At 39.3% G+C, this 21,368-nt stretch overlaps 1 protein-coding gene and 1 pseudogene across 1 annotated transcript in view; one reads left to right on the plus strand and one right to left on the minus strand.

The window, feature by feature from the left end:
* The window catches only part of PAPPA2 (pappalysin 2), a 321,183-nt gene that overhangs the window by 225,285 nt on the left and 74,530 nt on the right, over positions 1–21,368 (plus strand). The window contains exons 14-16 of the mRNA XM_077157086.1: positions 2,830–3,001; positions 6,490–6,667; positions 7,895–8,108. Coding sequence (XP_077013201.1) covers positions 2,830–3,001; positions 6,490–6,667; positions 7,895–8,108 — 564 coding nt within the window. The remainder of the gene's footprint in view (positions 1–2,829; positions 3,002–6,489; positions 6,668–7,894; positions 8,109–21,368) is intronic.
* Positions 14,042–15,594, minus strand: LOC143678999 (small ubiquitin-related modifier 2 pseudogene; annotated as a pseudogene).

A 21,368-nucleotide genomic window follows, 5' to 3' on the forward strand; every position in this document is an offset into this window, starting at 1 on the left:
CAGAAGTGGGAAAACTGAAAGGTATGTGTGATTAATAGCTCATAGGCCATGGTGGGTGGAACCTTGGCCATTTGCAGTGGAGTAGTAGAGGGAAACCACTGGGGCATAGTCATAGCAATAGCTAACATTTATGGAGTGCCTACTATGTGCCAGCACCACACTAGCACTTCACATAAATTTATTATCTTTTATAATCTTCACAACAACTCTTTCCATGAGGTGTATCTGATTACCATCTTATGCATGAGAGAACTTAAGTCCCAAAAGGTAGACTGTCCCAGGTCACATAGTTGAAAATTACAAAGCTCATATTTGAAACTTTTATGCCTGATTTGCTATATAAATTGAGATTTGATTGTAGAAGATGTTGAATACAAGAGTAGGAAACTTGGATTTAATTCAATAGATAGTGGGGATACATGGAAGACTGCTTTTATCAGAGGAATCATTCATTTGTTCATTCAGAAAATTTTTATAGAGGCCCTATTATGTGCCAGACTCTGTTATTGGCATGGGGGATACAGTAGTGAATAAAAACAAAGGACTTGTCCCGATGGATCTCACAGTCTAATGATAGGAAGATAGCCTCCTGGGAAGATGGAAGAAGAAGATAGTCTGCTTAGAAAGATGGCCAACCTAGAGTTGTAGAATTGATGGACTGGAAAGAAACATAGTTGGGTACACAAATTAGGAGACTCACTAGAGAGGAAGATGTGCAATGTTAAGATCTTGGGGAGGATAGTTGAGTGTGAATAGCAGGAAGTAGGGAGTCACAGGAATTGCCCCAACTGTGAACTCTCTAAACTAATATAGTCCAGAGCCTGGCAGATAGGATCAGGAAGGGAGAGATTTAAGATGAGCCGTCAAGGTGCAAACTGCAAATGCGGTGTCTCCCTTCACAGAAATATGAAAGCAGATGCTAGAACATATTTGCGGGGGCATTGGGAGTTGAAGTATCTGGTTTTGAATACAGCAGATATAGTAAGAGAGAGAGTGAGACAACATTTATAAATGAAGGGAGGAGGAAAGGGAAAGACCTCAGAAATGGATTTTAGGCAAGGGGGACAGCAGAGGTGGCAGGTAAGAACATGGGAGTGGGTAAAAAGAACAAAAGCAACATCTGTGATAATGACAACTAATATTTGCTGTATTTTCACTCATGACTCGGTGTTTAAAAAGAAATAACATATTAGCTTTACAGTAGCCTCAGAAGGTAGATACTATTATTGCCCCCATTTTATTCATGCGGAAATGGGAACTTGGGTTGATTAAGGAATTTTTCTGTGATCACACAGTCACTAACTGCAGAGTTGGAACTTATAACTGTGACCAAAGTCATTTCCTCAGAGGAAGTGAGAGAGAATTAGAAAAAGACAGACAGAGAACTAGGGTAAGAGCAAAAGTGAAAGAAAGACAACTTCAAGTTTATAAATTCAAGTACGTAAAACACTTTAAAGGAGTCTAAGGAATGTCCATAACCCTTTCATTCAAATTGATTGGGTATTGAGATTATCACAAGTCCCTGGGGATGCCTGTGTTTTCAGAATTTCTGGTAAGACAAGCTAAAAGTCTTGAGGATCTGAACCATTCTAGCTCTTTTAGCCATGTCATTAGCTTTGGGAGGATGAGAAGCAATGGAACGTTGATGGACACTTGAAAAGACTTGGGGCTGTGGAAGTCTAGTTCATTTCATTACCAAAGTCACTACATTAACAACAGTTAAGGTCTTTGGAGCACTTTTATGCACCCGGCACTTTTCATATCTCAACATGAATTAACTCCTTACCCTTACCGTAACCCTATGAGGTATGCACCTTATTATCCTGCTCTTGCAGGGGAAGAAGTTAAAACAGGAGAAAGAGTGATCAACCCCAAGTCATACAGCTAGTAAACAGGGGAGCCAGAATTCAAACCCAGACAGCCTGTGGCCAGTGTCCTAGTTTTTAAACTCTGCAGCTCTGTCTTGGTGAGGGATGATCTTCTTCTTGCTCTATCACATTGTTGCTGCTGCTGCTGCTGCTGCTGCTGCTGCTGCTGCTGTTGCTGCTGCTGCTGCTGCTGTGGTCCCAGCTGACTCAATGCTGGGGATCCCTGAATCCCAGGGAGTTTATCTATCTCACCTGTTCCTGCTTGATTGGTCTTAGTGAGCCAGGCAGAAGCTCTCCTCTGCTGAGGTGATGTCTCTGTAAGCTTCTAACTAAAAATGTCAGGCAAGTGTGAGTTTCCTTTTCCTAATCATGCATTCAATTTCTCTTTAGTCAGTGTTGACATTCAGTAACCTATACTGCTTTGACTGTACCAGTTGATAAATATTTCCATGTCAATCAGTGAATAGAGTTCTCTTTTCTGCTGTCTCAGACACCCAATACCTTCATACAGGTACCTGGGGCCTCCATGTGATTAAACATCTAAAAGTCTGATGCTGACACAACTAAGGGCCTCCAGGATTCAGCTCCTGAGCTTTGTCCTGGGTCTGTTCTGATTGTTTGGGACTCAGCAGAACTGGTTGCTAAATATTTTGAGTATCACCCTTGATCTATTCATTTCTGAAGCCATCCAGAACCCTTGGGATCCACTCCCGACCTCATCCCATCACCCCTCTGCCTGGCAGAGCCACTGAAAGTCAGTTCGTCATTGTTTGCTAGCTGGCGTTCATGTTGATAATTCTACACATTTCCAGATAACATAGAGGAGGCAATGAGTTTAATGTAGATTTGGGGGAAAAAATAATTCTTTCTGGTTTAAAAGCATTTCACAGAGGGAACAGAGAAGTCATTACTGCTTGATCTGGAGCCAGTCCTAAGTTGCTTCTGTTTCTGTTATCCTCAGCTGTATCCATCGGCCTTGTGGGGAGCAGGGCAGCTGTGTGCCATTGCTGCTTGATCACGCTCATGTGGTGAACTGTACTTCTGGTGGCCCAGGCAACATGAAGTGTGCTATCACCTGTGAAAGGGGGTTTGCCCTTCAGGCCAGCAGTGGGCAGTACCTCAGACCCATACAGGTGAGTTGGAAACACGTGGCTATCAGGACCAAGTTCCTGATGAGAGAAACTGCTCATGCCCTTCTCCCTGGATAATTTGGGGGAAGGACAGGTATCTTAAAATCATTTGGAAGGAAAAAATAAGGACTCTAAAACAAATTAAAGAAATAAAAAAAATAAGCAAGGAGAAGCTTGGCTTTATAGAAACGTATGGTGTATAAGAACACATGTGATTCTGATTCGATGTTCATTTTCCTTGTTTTTGTCTACCTCTCAGAAGTAGTTGACTCACTTTGCCTTTAAGATGAAAAAATGCCACAGTTTAGTCTTCTCCACAATTTGCAAGCAAGGTAGGCTACAGTCAGCTTGTGTGCTGTTCATTGTCTAGCCCTCCAATTCTCCTTCCAAGAAGGCTGGTGAAGAAGAGCCCCATTTTAGCCCCAAAAGCCTTCAGTTCATTCCAGAGGTGGGGATTCTCTCATGAGTCTAGCTTTGGATGAATATCCTGAATTTCTACAAGCTTCCACAAGCACCATTTCCAGGACTTTAAAGGTGACTGGGAGATAACAAAATGTATTGTTTAAGAGCATGGGCTTGTAAGACAGATCTGGAATGAAATTTTGCCCTATTATATACTAGGTGCTATCTTTGGGCAGATAAATGAACAAACTAAACTAACCTCTTTAAGCTTATTTCTACATTTGTAAAATGATTCAACCAAAGTACTTATCTCACTGTGTTACTTTGATGATGGGAAAAGCTTAAACAGATTCTAGCAAAATTATAGGCTCATGGCACAAGAAATTGTTAGCTGCCATTTTTATAAGTATGATAAAGTAGTCCCACTAAGAGTTTTGTTTTCCATCTTTCCTTTAGATAGCTTCCAATACTCTACAAAGGAATTTTAAACTTGAAATCAACCATTAGGAAACATCATCATATTATGAGATAGAAAAAGCATGTACTAGGCAAAAGATAATGGTGCTTGAGGAAAGAACCAAAAATATACAGTTCATGAGGAAGGAGTGGAAGTGTGATTGGTTAGCCAGATGTCAATTGTTTGGAAGACTGGAATTTTTTTTTTTTTTTGTCTTGTACCAATTGACTCCTTAACAGATTGTGAAGCTATGGGAGAGAATCACTTGCTTAGAGATCATCTGAATTTAAAGACAATCTTTGGTTTCAGATGGTTTAGATTCTGCCTAGAGAGAAACAGATTTACTGTATCTTGAGGTACCATCTTCATAGTCTATGATGTTCTGATTACTTTGGTTAGAAAGACAGCATTCTTATTGCCTGTTCTTAACCCAGTTTAATTTCACTTGAAAAGAGAAAGAATGGAAAAGAGCAAAAAAAAAAAAAAAAAAAAGGGAGGGACTAAATACAGTTGTGTGATAGATAAAAAGAGCTAAAGAAGGCAAAAGAAGAAAAGACAACATTTCAAAGCATTGACCTTAAGAGGAAACTCAAAACAAAATGGACAATACCTGTTGAAGCAAGGTGAAAACCAGGCATATGCAGTTGGAAGAACATTCTTTAAATGATCTGTGCGCCACAATGGTATGAGCCATACTTTCAGGTTGTGCTTAATATGTAAGGGGCAGAATATGGATTAGGAGAAGATAGGGGGGAGCTCACCCTTTGCCAGCCATGTAGTGGGGTCAAGCAACAGAGCTCTCCTTCTGAATGTTCTTGTCATCTGAGGCCGGCCCTACTGAAGAATTTAGATAACCGCAGCTCGTGATCACAAGACAATAGGGATATTTGCTTTTCGTTGATATAGGAACTGAAAATAAGCAGAAAAAAATGTGTCGGGCTTTGAACTGGGTCCTTCAGGCAGGCAACAGGGAAACCTGGGGTAGGCAGGGAGGAGGAGCTAGTGTGGAGCTGGTGTCAGGGGGTGACAGGTGTTTTCACCAGTTATTTTACCTTTGGCTCTGGCACCACTGTGGTCTCCTCACAGACAGATTAGCTCACTACAGAATCTCCTGTCTTTGGCCTTTGTTAACCCAGTGGCTAAAGTGACTGCTACACTCTTTCCCAAGCAATTCATGGGCTACCAGTTCTCTAGCTCACTGCTGATTCTGTTCCCTCCACTCTGAAAACCTTCTCCTCCCTCCTTCCTCTAGGCTTCTAGGAAGTCCTGCTCATCTTTCAAAGGCCAGTTCCAGTATTAACTGCTTGGTGACACTTCCCCAAAATGCTCTCTCTCTCTGCCCAAGGATGGACACTCCCTCCTTTAATGTCCATAGTGCTATGTGACTACCACACAGCAATATGTATTATGTTATGTTGCTTTATATCTTGCATATTTTTATTGTCTTTCTTCTTGGTCCCAGTTTTCTACTTATTTTATGGTTTGCATTATTTTTACTGCATTCTCTCAAATCAGTATATAAGAAGGTAGGGAATATAGCAAAATACATAATCATGTGTTTTCTTTCCTTACTTTTGTTCCTCTCTTCCTCTCTCTATCTTTCTTTCCATTCTTTCTTCTTCAGACATTTTCTGAGCTCGTCTCAACATGCAGTTTGCTCCTCTAATAGATTTTTAGTTCCTTGAGGGCTTCTTGTCCATCCAAATCTAGCACAGGACCTGGCCCTTCTAAGTGCTAGATAAATGTTTATGCATTTAATTAATGGTGATGTATTCTAGGGCTGTCCTACTGAAATGAGAGTCTTAGGGAAATAGCAGAATTCTGCTAATTTAACCAGAAGTTTTGCCAGGTTAGAATTCCAAGTTGTCCTCAGATAATATGCATCCTTCTCAGTGGAGGTAATTTTTTTCAGTAGCATTATCAACTGGCTTACCAGTAAGGGTCCCAGCAGGAAACAGATGACATCTCTAATAGCGGGAAATTTAATAAAGAGACTATTTATAAAAGTGTGGGCAGAATATAAGGAAATCACAATAAGATCGTTCAATATTCCAAAACAAAGGGGCTCTGTTACCATTTCTAGGACTGAAAGGAGGAATACAAGGAACAGTTAGCAGAACCCACAGGAAAAAGAGCAGGAACTGTGTTGAGATGCCTGTCAAATAATGCAGCCAGCAAGTAGCACCCTGTGGGGAGGGAAGCACACTGACCCTACTTTTCTTCCTAGACAGTAATCTCCTGCATGTATGTCCCAGGGCCTGAATCTAAGCACAATTCAGAGGTTAGAAATCCACACAGATCATGTCTCGGGGCACAGCAGGGTGGAAATGGGTAGGTAGCGGATCTGAAGAGCAAATGGAGGGCCTCTGATGGAGTTAACTGGAGGAGCATCTCCCTTTAATGATTCTCTTACACCAATGTGCTCCTTTCATGCATTGATGCAATACCCTTGCCTGGGTATTGCATGAGACTGTATATTGAATCAATTTAGCATGAAGAGGAAGAAATGCAAAATACTTTTACCTATTTTGAATGTTGGGACAAATAATCCTTGACACTCTTTAAAGCCTGCAGACTCTTCTGTCAAACCATCTTATGTGACCTTGACACAGGAAAAATTTTCTGTTTCTAGAAGGAAATTCTGCTCACATGTTCCTCTGGGTACTGGGACCAGGATGTGAGCTGCTCGTCCCTTGACTGTGGCATTCCTGACCAGTCTTTGGTGAATTATGCAACCTTCTCCTGCTCAGAGGGAACGGACTTTCTGAAACGCTGCTTAATCTTATGTGTCCCGCCAGCCAAGCTTCAAGGTATTGTCTGACTAGCCAGGAATAGTATGCAAGTTCCTTTAATTCTGTCCCTGTCTGGGAGGCTCTGGGATTCTTTCCCACATCCCAGTGGCCTCCCCATTTGCTCTGCTGTACCACTCTCCTCTGATAACACCAACAAAGTCCCAAAGAGCCAAACCATTCCTTGTCCCTGAGTACCCGAAAGTCCACCGGCTCAGAACCTCATTAATGAAAGAACTTAGCCTCTTTTTATTTGATTGTTTGCACCCTGGAATCGAATCAACTAACAAAGGTCTCCTGGTAATATTAGTAATCAAAATAGCATTCAGATGTATATTTAAAATTTTAAAATTCATAGTCCTCCTGCAAGCTTGGTGTCCCTTAGCTCTATTTTATAGATGAGAACAAAGTTATATAATTGTTTCCTGGTTCTCCTGTTAATAAGAAATGAAGATGGGTTGGAACCTGCTCTAATTGACCCCCACACTTTGCTCTTTATTTCATCAAGTGTTCTCAGACTTTGATATGCATAACAATTATCCAGGAGGTGCATTAAAAATTCCCTACTCCCAGAGTTTATGATTAACTAGGATCAGTTTGGACCAATGAGGCTACTGTGGGTAGTACATGGATTAGACTTTAAGAAACCATGAATTATACTGTTTGCTGAGGCATATGGTGTAGTGTTTTTAGCACAGAACTGTGCATCCAAATTGGCTGCATTCAAACCCTTACTCTGCCCCTTACTAGCTTGGGCAAGTTACCTAACCTTAATGTCCTCATCTGCAAAATGGGGGATAATAACAGTATCTATTTCATAGGGTTGTTTGAGGTTTGACGTTTATGGGACTTAATACATGTAAAATGCTAAGAATAGTGCCTGGCATAGAACAGATACTCTAAAAGTGACATCTATCATTATTATAATACTCTGCATGATATCGTCAATGCTACTTTTTTATAATTTATAGGTAGGAAGAAAGATAATGACTTGGTTGGTAGTTCTTTCAATTCAGGTCAAGAATGATTTATCTGACCTCTGTTCTTGGAAGAGACCACATTGGATGCTCTGTGGGTAAGAAAGTATAGGATAAACATTTGATCTGAGATTTTAGAGAAGCTGTCCAACAAAGAATGATGTGATTTCCTGAGAATTAAATATGTTAACAGATTTTCATTCTTCTGTTATTATTGTATTTTTTGGACTCTCTATTCTGAGCCTCCTGTGCTTCTCTTTCCTGGAGTCAGGACTGAGCCCGTGGTTGACCTGCCTTGAAGACGGGCTCTGGTCCCTCCCAGAAGCCTACTGCAAGTTGGAGTGTGACGTTCCCCCTCTTATCCCGAACGCCAACCTCCTCCTGCCTCACTGCCTCCAGGGCAACCACGACGTGGGCTCCGTCTGCAAATACGAATGCAAACCAGGCTACTACGTGGTAGAAGGTGCAGAGAGTAAAGTCAGGAAGTAAGTTGGATTGTCGCTGGTCTTTATTGTTCTACTCACCTTTTCTCCTTGCTCCTGTTTCTTCATTGGCAACATCGCCCCCCTCCAGCCCCAGAACATTTTGGGAAATAATATTAAGACCTTCTGGGTGACTGGGCACTTGTGATCACTTGTCTCTATCTTCATCTGCACAGGGGTCTTCCCCAGTCATGACAGAGAGGTGACCAGCTGCCTTCTTAAAGATGCTGTCTTCCATTGGAGGTTCCACAATCTTACCTAGTTTACAAAAAAAAAACAAAAAAAAAACAAAAAAAAAAACATTCTGCCCTAATTATGGTTTTCCTTGAAAGTAAAGTGTTGGGAGCTTCCCAAGTGTTATGCATGCTGCCTGATTCCAGCTCTGCGCTGGAACATATTCATCAGCATAGTCTAGTCTTGACATTGTAGAATCTGGGATAAGCTGGTCTGCCTCACAGTTCAGACGCTTACTAGCCATGTGATGTCGGGAAGATTTCTTTCTCTGCTTCAGTTTTCTCACTTGTAAAATGGTGATAATAATATTATCAGACCTCATAGGATTGATGTAGAGACTGAATGAGTTAATAAAATTCTTTCTACTCAATACCCTTTTTAATCTTTTTTTTTTTTTTTTTGCATGGGCAGGCACCAGGAATTAAACCTGGGTCCCCGGTATGGCAGGGGCAAATTCTGCCACTAAGCCACCATCAGTACATTTTTTTATGGATAAAGTATAAAACCCGGGCAGGCCATGGTGACTCAGCAGGCAGAGCTCTCACCTGCCATGCCAGAGACCCAAGTTCGATTCCTGATGCCTGCCCACGCAAAAAGAAAAAAAAATACCCAATTTTATCTGTTAATATATTATGATCTTTCTACCTTCTCCTTCCTGAATTTTGGTTCTTACAGGGATTATGTGGGTGTATTCGTAGATGCAGAAGCCAGGAGTGCCTTTCTTCTGAAGGTATAGGCCAATACAAACTTTGTAGCATAATATAAGGGGAAGAGCTTTCAAGGAAATAAGGCTGAAGTTCAAATCCAGCTGCCCCTCCACCCCCCCAACCTTTGTCAGCACAGGCAAGTTGCTTCACTCTTTGGACCTCAGTTTTCTTTTCTGTAAATTGAGAGTATTGCCTATATCTGTGTTGACATGAGGATGAAATGGGATAATATGTATTAAACCCACTGTCAATAAACGGCAGTGTTAATGAAAAGAAATGTCTCACATTCAGTAGCTATTCTTTGCCTGTCATGAACCATGCAAGGACAGAAGTAAATTAAATTCATTCCTTACCCCAAGACGTAGTATTAAAAAAAATACCTTTTGAAAATGAATGAATGCATGAACAAATATCCCAGCCATGGCATTACCAAGGATGCCAGAAGATACAGACTTTGCCTGTATACTAGAATTTACTAAGGAGGCAAAAGAAATCCAGGAAACTTTCTCGGTGGCTCTACTTGCCCTTCCTCTAGGAGACCCCAGCCACCTTGACATCGGGCTGTTGGAGCAATGGCTTCCACTCCCAAGAAAGCACATTTATGGGAAGAGAAGGGCCAGCCACCTCCTGGTCCCAACAGCTCAAGGGGAAAGCCAGGTGACTAGAACATGAATAATGCTGATGAAAAATTCATAGGAGGCAGCACTCTCTGGTACAATGGACACCACCAGGTGGAGTAAACAAATTTTTGACAGTAGAGAGACATTTGCATGTGCTTTCACATGATCTAGATGCAATTTGCATAGGCAACTACTGACAGGCAGTGAGTGATGTTCAGGTAATCCTCAAGCCAGATACTTTTGAAGCTCGCCTGAAGACTGCTATATTCTTGCTTTTCTCTCTCTTCTTGCCTCCCGTTTTACTCATCTGAGACCAACTTAGATATCTGCAGAAGGCCAGGAGGAACTAAGGATGGAGGGATTATCACCAGTTCACTGGGCCCAAGCCTAAACTTCGCTCTGGGAACAATAAGCCTCCACCCAGAGCTCAGGGGTTTCTGCCTCACCCTGCTTCTCTGACACCAGCCTCTCCATTTCTGGGAAGCAGCATGTGACGGCCAGCTTTTCTGGCTTGAGAAACTGGGTGCTTGCATCATAATGTCAGCATCAGTTTTGGCCTAAACATTTACATTCACAAGCACCGTGCTGAGGAGAGATTAAATTATTTACTGTGCTGTGTAAACTGATTAAATCTGAGTTTACACCTGTTTACATAGCAGGCTGTGGATTGGTAGTCAGAAGTTTGCCAGCCAGGCATACATCTCTGTCACTTGCCGCTTGTGTTTATCCAATGAACTATGTCAGCCTTGTTCCTTGCATGGTGGAAAGAGCCCAGCGTTGTACAAATGGGGCCTGAAAGTTCTTTCTAGGACATGGAGACATGAGGAGAAGAAACAGAATAGCATGCAGAGAAAGCTATCCAGACAGAGTGTGCACATGCTAATTTTCTGCAGTTGGACAGTTCAGTGGAAAAAACTACCTCATGGCTGGATTCACAAATTGCTGTTTGACCCCAAATAATGTACTCAATGTCTCTGTGTCTCTGTTTCTGCATCCATAATATGGAAGTAAAAATTATTTCTATAGTATTGGTGAAATTGGGTAATGTACTGAAAGTAATATGTGTGCTAGATGTTATTTTTGCTCATTTTCTTTCTCTTTTTTATGTTTTAAATTTCATTTTAATCACATACATTTGCAACATAAAAGTTGCCTTATTTTTAAGTGTACAATTCAGTGGCATTAATTGCATTCATCCCAAATTGAAATTTTATACCCATTAAGCAATAACTCCCCATTTCCTCTTCCTAATGGACCCTGGTAAACTCTCTGTCTTTATGAATTTGCTTATTCCAGCTACTTCATAGAAGTGAAATAATACAATATTTGTCCTTTTGTGTCTGGATTATTTCACAAATGTTTTCAAGATTCATCCATGTTGTTGCATGCATCAGAAATTCATTCCTTTTTTATGGCTAAATAATATTCCATTGTGTGGATATACCACATTTTGTTTATCCATGTTCATTTATTTATTTATCATTATTATTATTTTTTGCATGGGCAGGCACTGGGAATCGAACCTAGGTCTCTGGCTTGGCAGGTGAGAACTCTGCTGAGCCACCATGGCCTGCCCATGTTTGTCATTTGTTCGTTCGTTTATTTATTTATTTATTTATTTATTATTTTTTTGGTGAATGGTCCAGGAAACGAACCCGGATCTCCTATATAAAAGACAGGCATTCTAACCACTGAACCCAGTCATTTATTTTTAAATGAAGGAAATGACCACTAAAATATCATCCAAGTATATTATACCCCTGCTTCTTCTCATGTCAGTTGAACATTGTTTCAATAGAAAAGAAATTATATTGGATTTGACTTTCTCTGAGAGCCTACCTGTTTGTTTATTGCATGCTTTTTCTATGTTAGGATCTGAGTTAGGAATAAAAATACACACTACTCACATGTAGAAAGCCCTGGCTCTGGCCTCAGGGAGAGCACAGCCTCTAAGTTTCCCCTCTCTCATGTCTATTATGTGTCCTTGAAGATTGGATTTCCCTTACACCCATCAAATAGTGTTCAAAACCAGGTATGGTCCTCTAAACAAAGATTCTCTAGCTATGTATATGTCTCTATGAGTCTAGTTTATCATTTAGGATCTATAATTTCTCTTTATTATGACCCCAAATATCTGCAAAACTTTTCCATCCTGTCCTTTCTTTTTGCCTTACAGTATGATGCTTATGAAAATTAACATGCAGTTTTGTTATAAAATCATAGCTGTTGTTACAATAGGTAGTAAGTGATATTTAAGAAGTTTTTATTGTTTATTAGGAAGTTTCTGGCTGGAACTTAATTTCTCTAGCCTTTCAAAATTGTGAATAATTTGAGGCTGTGAGTTTGACTTTAATTTGGAGAGAATAAAAATGTAAAAATATAAGACCAAATATCCTATAATAGGATTTATGATTATATAAATTATGGAACATATCAATTAGGACTCCTGTTATAACAGAAAATGTGATCCAAAATAGCAAAAACAAAATGGTCCCAGAACAAGAGTATATAGAGGAGCTTCATATATGGCTAAGTAATTAAAAATTATATATCGAATTAAAAAATTGTTAACTAAAACGTTTTCTGCCCCCCTAGTTGATAAATTGCCATCATAACAACCTAGAAGACCAGGCTCAAATTTAGAACCCTAACTGGTTTCGAGTTCTGGTCCAGAATCTTCTTTCCTCCAGCTCCCTGCTACACTGCAAGAGACCTTATGGGCGCGCATGTGGACACCTTAGTTCTTACATCCAAATTCTGTCAACATTTCCCCTTCAAATAGCTCTGAACTAAGGTACTCACACAGGTGGCACAATCTAGCCTCTAGAGGAGAGACCTGAGATGACTCCTGTGCAGGCCCTGGAAGTGGGTTTCAGGTATAGATGAGCATGGAATTTCAGGATCCCAGGTACCAACATCCTCAGGACCCAGTTCCCAAATCCCAAGTCTGGAAGGGAGCATGGACTATACGTGGGCATTTTCCCCCAAGCTCCTTGTATTCCTTGCTCTTTCTTCCCAGGGTTTGATGGTGGCACTGCCCACACAGAATCCAGTCCCCAAGGACAGGAAATACAATGAACTGACTGTCAAGGACCCTAACAGTTGAGTTATGAGGGAAGTCAGCATCACTCAAACCCCATGGATTTCCCAGAGAGAAATGGAGATAGGGTGGGAGGGGGGCAAAAATTCAATAAAGCATAAATAAATGCCCATTATGTGTTTTGCCACCATGAAAGACATTCGGAAAGATATTAAAGACATAGGAAAAATATTCATGGTACAATGTTAGGGAAGAAAAGCAAGATACTAATTGTTATACAATCCCTAGTTTCTATAATAAAACTGCATTTTATTGCTCTTTTTCAATAGCTGGAAAGAAATGTGCTCCGACATTATTAATAATTCTCTCCAGGTTGGGTCATGGTAGGGTAAGCATTAGTGGGAAAATGGGAGTAAAAATGTGTGTCACTGTGAGGGAGAGAGAAAGAAATGGTAAGATGGAGACAGCGAGTACCAACAACCTTTTCAAGACCTTTCATTATGAAAGGGAGAGAGAAAGATAGAACGGTAGTTGGACGGAGAACATGGAATCAAGAAAAGACTTTGCTTGTTATGGGTGATGCCTGAGCACAGTTAATAAGAAGTAGCCAGCTAAGAAGAGAGAGGAGACAGGTGTAGGAAAGAGGAAGGGAAATGGATTGAAAGGCATCTCCTGGAAGGAGATTCCTCTACCTCTGGACCAAAGGTAGAGGAATTTATTTTAGAAAGTGAGAAGTAGGGCATGTTTGGGGATGAAGAATGGCTTTCACATCTGTGGGCAGACAGTTGCATGAGGGATCTGTGGTTAGGGAGTAAAGAGACATGCTCAAAGTTAGGGAAGAGGTGTCAGGGTTGGACGAGAAAAAATTGAAATGACCCTCAGGAATGGGGTCAATATATGCCCATAAACATAGAAGGGTAAGAAAGGACCACTTATCCTTCTTAGTGCTGTCTTAAAGTACTGATCTCTCTTTGATTTGGTTATTTAGAAAGGATATCTGCCTAGTTTTCCTCTCTATCCTCACAGAAATCACTAAATTACTAAAATCTATTCATTATAATTCATATCATTATTTCATTTTAAATTGTTTATCAATTTATCTGAATATCACATCCAGAAAATTTAGAAAATACAAAAAAGGCAGAAGTGAAAAGTTATATTCCCCATAAACCTGCTATTTTCTTTGTTAGTTAATTTTTTTTAATTAATAAAAAAAATAACTATTAGAAGAGGCTAATAAAAAAAAGTGTTTCTTCTAGTAGGCCTATTCATATCAGGGTTTTACTAAGCTTCAACTTTCTATTTAACATTCTTTGGAATAAAGAAAACAGCTCATTTTAAACAAGAATTTTATTTAAACAACAAAGACACTTGACTTGAAGGGAAAACTATCTAGGATTCATTTCTTTTAGAGTAATTTATCCCTACTTAAAGACAGATTGCCCTACATGTAACAGCTACGTACAAAAAAAGTTATAAAATTGTCCTTGGTTTTACAATGATAAATGAAAAACATTAAAATTCTCCAATCGAACAAGATATGCAAGGATTTTTTTTTATGTTGTTGGTTTTTGTTAAACAGTGAGAGCAAAATAACTTACTGGAATATAAAGATAAGAGTTGAATGAGCATGCCACTAATGGAGAAAGGGGGTATTTTCACAGAACCAGTATTTTTCCCCATCCCATCTCTCCATTTGATGTCGATTAAAACATACCATTGGCCATTTAGTTAAAAAAAAAAAAAAAGCAATATGCTTGTGCACATACACCAGTTACTTTATGTACAATAAAGGAACAGGGAAGGGTAAAATGAAAGAATAGAGAAAACTATACTGTAGTAGTCAGGATGTGGTGGAACCAAATTGCGGTTTTTCTAACTGAGAATGTATTCTTGGTCTGTAGGAACAGAGTTCTGGAGTAAAGTAGCAGGCTCCCTTTTTAATAGACACTTCCTGTCTGCTGCAGGAACACATCAATTGTATCTTCATCCTCCAGTTCCAACTGTGCAGGTGTGTGTTTCATTGATTGGCTGCCCATCAAATCAGAATCTGATCTGCCTCATTGACAAACCCTGTCGTTCACAATAGGCTTTCATTAGTTTACTAAGTGGTGTATTCCTCTTAATCTTAAACTGCACCACAGAACCATCCTGCCCCACCACCTTCAAATTAATATGATCGTTGTTCTCAGTCTTGACTCCTTCCTCATTGATTCGTCCTGCGTCGCCGCAGCTCTGGGCAGGGTTCTCGAGATGCGCGCGGCCCCCATCCCAAGAGGGGAAGCCCCTGCTATTTTTAGGTAGTAAAATAAAATACTACCTAACCCTACCTAATAATAATAACAATCCTGAGTCAACTTTATAGGGTGGAAACCTTTGACTGGATTGCTTCCACGAAGACTGAATTGCGCATATGGCCTTTGATTGGATTATTTACGTGGAGATGTGCCACGCAGAATTCTGTGTCTTTCGATTAGATGGAGATGTGATTCCACCCATTCAGGGTGGGTCTTGATTAGTTTACTAGAGTCCTTTAAAAGGGGAAGCATTTTGGAGAAACTTCAGATGCAGACACTTGGAGAATAGTTGCTTCAGAGCCAACACAGAGTGGTGTTGGGAGATGCCAAAACCCCAGGGAAATCACTTGAAATGAGAAGCCAGGAGAGAAAGCTAGCAGATGTCATCAAATGCCTTCCCATGGGATGCTAAGTAAGCCAGAACCCAGAGTTGTGTCTGGAGGAGATAGTAAAGGCCCACAGATTCTTAGAGAGGAAGCCACGGAACTGGGAATAAGGACCAGCAGACACCAACCATGTCCCTACCCGTGTGACAGAAATTGGCCTTCCTTGAGTCAAAGTATCTTTGTCCAGACGCCTTGGTTTGGACATTTTTATGGCCGTAGAACTATAAACTTGTAATCTAATAAATTCTCTTTATAAAAGCCAACTCATTTCTGGTATATTGCATTTCAGCAGCATTTACAAACCAAAACACTGAACATTAGTCCCTTAATGCCATAGGATATAGCCACTTGGATATCTCACCTCTATCTCAAACTCTAACTATACAAAATAGGGCACGCTATAATCTCTTTCAAACCTGTACATCTTCCTGTGTTTTACATGATTGCTTGAGCCAGAAGCTAATGCACCACCTGACACTCTTCAGTATCCTTCACTTTCATCCAGAGCAATCACCCAATCATCTTGCTCTCAGATATGCCCATTACTCTCCATTCTTGCTGCCATGTCTCTATAATGGATCACTATCATCTTTCACTTCTGAACTGGTCTCTCTGATTCCATTCTTTCCTCCCTTCAATGCATTCACCACTCTGCAGCAAAAATGGTCTTCCAAAACCTCAATCTAGTTGTAAGGTACAGCATTTCCCTAATTAAAACAGAATGGTCAGCCTTTCTGCCATTTCACTGAAGAAAAATAAACTACCTAAAATAGCTTTCAGGGTTTTGTACTATCAGGCTGGGCCTTGTTTACTTCTCCCGCTTCATCTCTCATCTTCCCTGGGAGACCACTACCCTCTACCTGTTACACGCAGTACTTCTATACCATGGGCTCTAATGCCACTTATTTTTAGTTTTTCAGATAAGCCATAGCTAGCATGCCTCTGGCCCTTCAGATGGTGCCCTTCTTTCTGCCTAGAGCTCTGCCCACTGCTCCCCAGTAACTTTTTGCCTGACTAGCTCTCACTCTCTTGTTTTTAGCACAGGTGTGATTTCAACCAATAAGCCTATTAGATCTCTCCAGAGGGTATGAAGTGCACACAGAACTTCCCTGATGACTTCACTTATCCCACCAATTTGAAATCATCTGGTTATTTGTCATTATCCTCCAGTAAACCCTGAATATTTTGTTTAGCATGACGTCCTCAATGGCTAGTATTAGTAAGTACTTTTTGAAGGATGAAAGGATTGCATTCATAAGAAAAGTTACAATAGGACTTTAATGTTAAAATTTATGTTGAAAAATGGTGAGGAAAGTGTAGGTTTTCTTATAAGGTGAAGGAAATCTCTATTTCAAATGCTTTAGAGTAGAAGAAAAGTTTAAAAAACATGTGTGTTTTTCTTCTAGCAATTGTTTTGGCAACAAAGAATGGTAATTCTCCAAAAACGGTTTTAATTACACTTATTCAATACATAGTTAAGCTTGATTAACAATAGTTAATAGTAACTAGAAAAGGATTAGATGTCTCAATAAGCTCACTAGGAAATGAATCTCATGCTTAGCTACATTTGTGTCACCTGGGGAGATCTAAAAATTCCTAACATCCAGATCACATCTCAAACCCTAAATCTATGGGAATGGGACCCAAGTTCAGTATTTTTCAAAGTTCCCCACATAACTACAATGTGCGGTCAAGATAAAAATTCACTGGTCTAGTGGAAGCTTTGTTCTTGCTAGAGAAATGTAAGTCATGGGTGAACTTCCTGAAGAATTCAGAGTAGATTTGTATCTTTTCAAATAAGTGGAAAAAATTTTTTTTCATGTTGGATTTTTCATATCTTTTTTGAGACTTCTTTATTTTAAAGATAATAGAGAAAATACAAACTGAATTGTAATTAAAAAAAAAACTAGTAAAGTTTATGTAGTATCAGGAGTTCTCTCCCATTCACCTCTTATAATGCACACAAATTCTACTGAAGTCCCTTTTTTTTCCTCTCATGCAATTTTTTTCAACCATGCAATTATTAATCACTCCATCACTGTTTCATTAACCTGACTTCCTAGTCAAGTGCAAATAAATGTGTTTGACTTATATTTTATCAAAAAGACCAGCACATATTCTCTGTTATCTTTCATTTCCATGGCTGCCTTTTTCTCATTAGGTACTATCTTTGTGTGTAAAGATTAGGTTAACCTCATTAGGGCCCATAATTAATTTAACTTCTAAATTATTTCAACCTTCTTATTTCACTTGGAAAGTCTCTTGAAGAAGCCATTCATCAAGATGCCATCTGAAAGGTGCTGTAGAGTCAGCTCTTCACAGGGGTACTTGTAAACAACTATCCTCTCTGAGGGTCGCCCACCCTATCAGATTTTCCAAGTACATAAACATGTTTAAGTTCTATAAAAGTAAGTTTAAGTCAAGACTGCAATTAATAGTCCTCACATTGTGACTGTTGAATCTTTTTAGCAAAAATTTGGTTGGTGGATCTGTCCAGCAGTGTGTTGTCTGATCTGTCTCCTCTTAATGTAGAGAGCCCGGAATGGTCTAGGTGTTTGTGCTTGACTTGTCTCTACACACAGAAAAAGATCATTTGCTGTGGCAGAGGTTAAAAAGCATAAGGCCTTGGCTCTATTCTATTGGGTTATAGTCATGATAATTTGTCACTGTGTGTTAAGTACTTATAACCCATTTATTCTCATGACAATAATAAATTGTATTAATAATATATGATAGTATAATATAATAGTAATGAATTTTAATATATTAATATCCCCTATTATAAATGAGAAAAGTAGACTCAGAATGTGGTTTAGTAGTTTTCCCATGATCATTCAGCCAATACATGGTGAAGTTGGGATTAAAAGCATTCTGACCCCAAAGCCTGTGCTCTTGACCAACAACATTTTTTATATTGGGCAAATCACTTCATCCACCCAGGCCTCTTTTTTCACAACTGTAAAATAAGGGTAAATTTTGGGTGACTTTTAGCTCTAAAAATCTGTATTTTATTTTATTTTCTATCTTAACAGAATCATTCATCCACCCAGGCCTCTTTTTTCACAACTGCAAAATAAGGGTAAATTTTGGGTGACTTTTAGCTCTAAAAATCTGTATTTTATTTTATTTTCTATCTTAACAGAATCAACTTGAAGAGCCAACACTTTGTTATAACACTATTGAGAGTATCACTAAAAAGAAAAAAAGAAAAGAAGCAGTCATAAATTATAAACACAAATGCTACAGAGGCATGATTTTAGTGGGCAATACTTAGGTTAATCTAAGCCTAATACTTGGAGAACTTCTGGGCTGCATTGGCCCCCAAAGTTTCATTCTCTTCCTATCCAGGGGTTTTGGTCAGTTGCTCTCTATTTGCACCCAAGAGGATCTAGCTCTTCCTTGACTATAGAATGCTTACTGGGAAAATTTTTAATATACTCAGAATTGAGTTTAAAGATTGAGCACTTTCCTAAAACTTCTTAAATACAATTTAGTCAAATCACTAAGGAAGGATTTCCTTCAGTCCAAGATTATTGGTTGATAACATAGGGTTTAGAGTTAGCCAGATCTAAATTTGAATCCCAACTTTGCTATTTATTAGCTCTTTGACTTTGTGAAAGTTACTAATCTGTCTTGAACATCACTATTCTTATCTACAAAATGGAGATAATAGGAGTACTTATCTCACAGGTTTTGTGAGCATTAAATGAGATAATAGACATTAGGAGCTGAGCCTAGTTCTTGGTCATATGAAGTTTTAGTTCAACAGATGCTGCTGCTGTTTATCATCATCATCATCATCTTCATCATCATTGTCATCATCACTTTCCGGTTAATGTCCCTAGCAAAATGACTGATGATGCCTGGGGTACACTCTTACTGTGTGTTTAATGGGGAATATTCTCCTTTAACAAGGAATATACTCAGCTACATTTTTATCAGTAGTGATTGTCTCCTATTCATGTTCCAGAAAAACAATATGGAAATCAGGAGAACTAAAGTTGAATTCAAGGTGGAAGGCACTGCCTTCAGCTCCCATAGGGGTAAAAAGTACATTTCCTTTGCCTATAAAGAAAATACACATCAAATCAGAGCATTCCTTAATTTCATTTTAAAATGCACTTCCCTTCCCCAACCAAAACCCTCTTTGTATGCTTCATCTCCTCCCATAAGTATTATAGAAGCTTCAAGTAGACCATGGAAAGGAAAAGAGGTAGATGTGAAGAGAAAAGAAATGGAAATGAAATACTCAGAAAGACAGAGCTGGAAATACTTCCAAAATTAGGGTAAGCAAATAAGGACAGGCTTGTCTGGGAGAAGAAGGGGAATGGCATGACATAGAGATATCACCTAAATTTTTAGGTTCTTTCTATCTTTTCAAACCTTAGCTTGAACCTTTGAGGTAATGCTCAACTGATTTTTCCTACCATAAACAGGGAAAGAAAGACTTGGCTAATGAAATGGAAATGTGCAGTTAAGGCAAATGTCATAACTCTTTAGGTTGCATCCTGTGTTTGTAATTTTTTTTAAAAAAAGTAAAATAATCTCCCTAATCTTTAAATGTGTGTCATAAAAGTGTACTTATATATGCATGAATAGATCTAAACACACACACACATACACACACACACATACACATGTTACCTAGGGTTTGGTATGAGGGACATGCTATAATCTCAATGTACATTCAAGCATTTGTGAGAAATACAGATTTGTTTTCTTTCCATTAAGACTTTGCCTGGCATTATGATTAGTGTTTATAGTAAATACATGCAAAGTGTATCCTTGAAATCCTCAATTCTTTTGCCATTGTGGGATAATGTGAGCTTTGGGCTAATTTATTACAGCCTCTTTTGGCAGCAGAGTGACTGAACCTCTGCTCCAAGACTTGGCCACTAAAATACGCACCTGGGTGCAGGCCAGCTCCCCACTTTAGACTTTACAGGGCTCTGGTGATTGGCATGCAGGCCCCACTTCAAACATGGCACTTGTTGAATTCATAAGTTCCACTATGGCCTGCAATCCCAAGCTAGGGAGCTTTTTTTTTTTTTTTTTTTTGTAAAACTGTCCTTTTTTCAATTTTATATTGGCCATTCATTTCTCTATTAATCAGAAAAAAATCAATTTTAACATTTAATGTGAGGAAAAACTTGACTGTTATATATAAGCCAGAAGGACTTTCTTTAACCCATAACTTTTCTCCCTGCTACTTTTTCTTATTTTCCTATTTCTAACCACACTTTCTGTCTTGGGTTCCAGCTAACCCCTTCAGCCTATTTGGCCTCTGGGTAAACATTTTGCTCTTCCTTGATGGAGTCAGAGCAGGTCAAACTGATTTATGAACTATATCCTGAAGGATTCTGGGTAGGACAGAAATTTGAAGAATTAAATTAGATGGGAAGGCTGAGTGATCCCTTAACACCCTGCCATCTTTGTATGTTCTTGTTTGTATGACAAGAATTGAGTAAAGATGAGTAAAGAGTTTGGTCAAGGCTCATAATTTCTGCAGCTTATTGTGCATTTACTATATACCTTCTTTATGTACCATTGTACTATCTGCTTTTCATACATTAACTCATATAGTCTTCTAATGACCCTTTAAGGAAGTTATTAGTCTCATTTTGCGGATAGGAAAACTGAGGAACAGAGAGGTGAAGTAATTATTATTGAATCAGAGCTGGAGCATTAATATTAGTCTCCTGATTCCAAAGCCACTTAACCACTCTAGCTTATGTCTTTCTTTTGGGAGTCACTCAGTACAGGCTGCTTATAGCTACCATTACTTCTGAATCTTCCTATGTGGTCAGAGAAATTGGCAAGGAGAATGTTAATCAGACCTTTTACTCCAGCCCACATCAGTGTGATGCAGATGTTTGGAAGACTGCAAGAGCATGTTCGCTTGTGTAAATTCCAAAGTACTTAGGTATGCCACAGCTTTCCAGAAGTTCTGATGGTTCTGAAGTGGGTTCAGGTTCTCTC

The sequence above is a fragment of the Tamandua tetradactyla genome, chromosome 4 (assembly GCF_023851605.1).
Source record: "Tamandua tetradactyla isolate mTamTet1 chromosome 4, mTamTet1.pri, whole genome shotgun sequence".
NCBI lineage: Eukaryota > Metazoa > Chordata > Mammalia > Pilosa > Myrmecophagidae > Tamandua > Tamandua tetradactyla.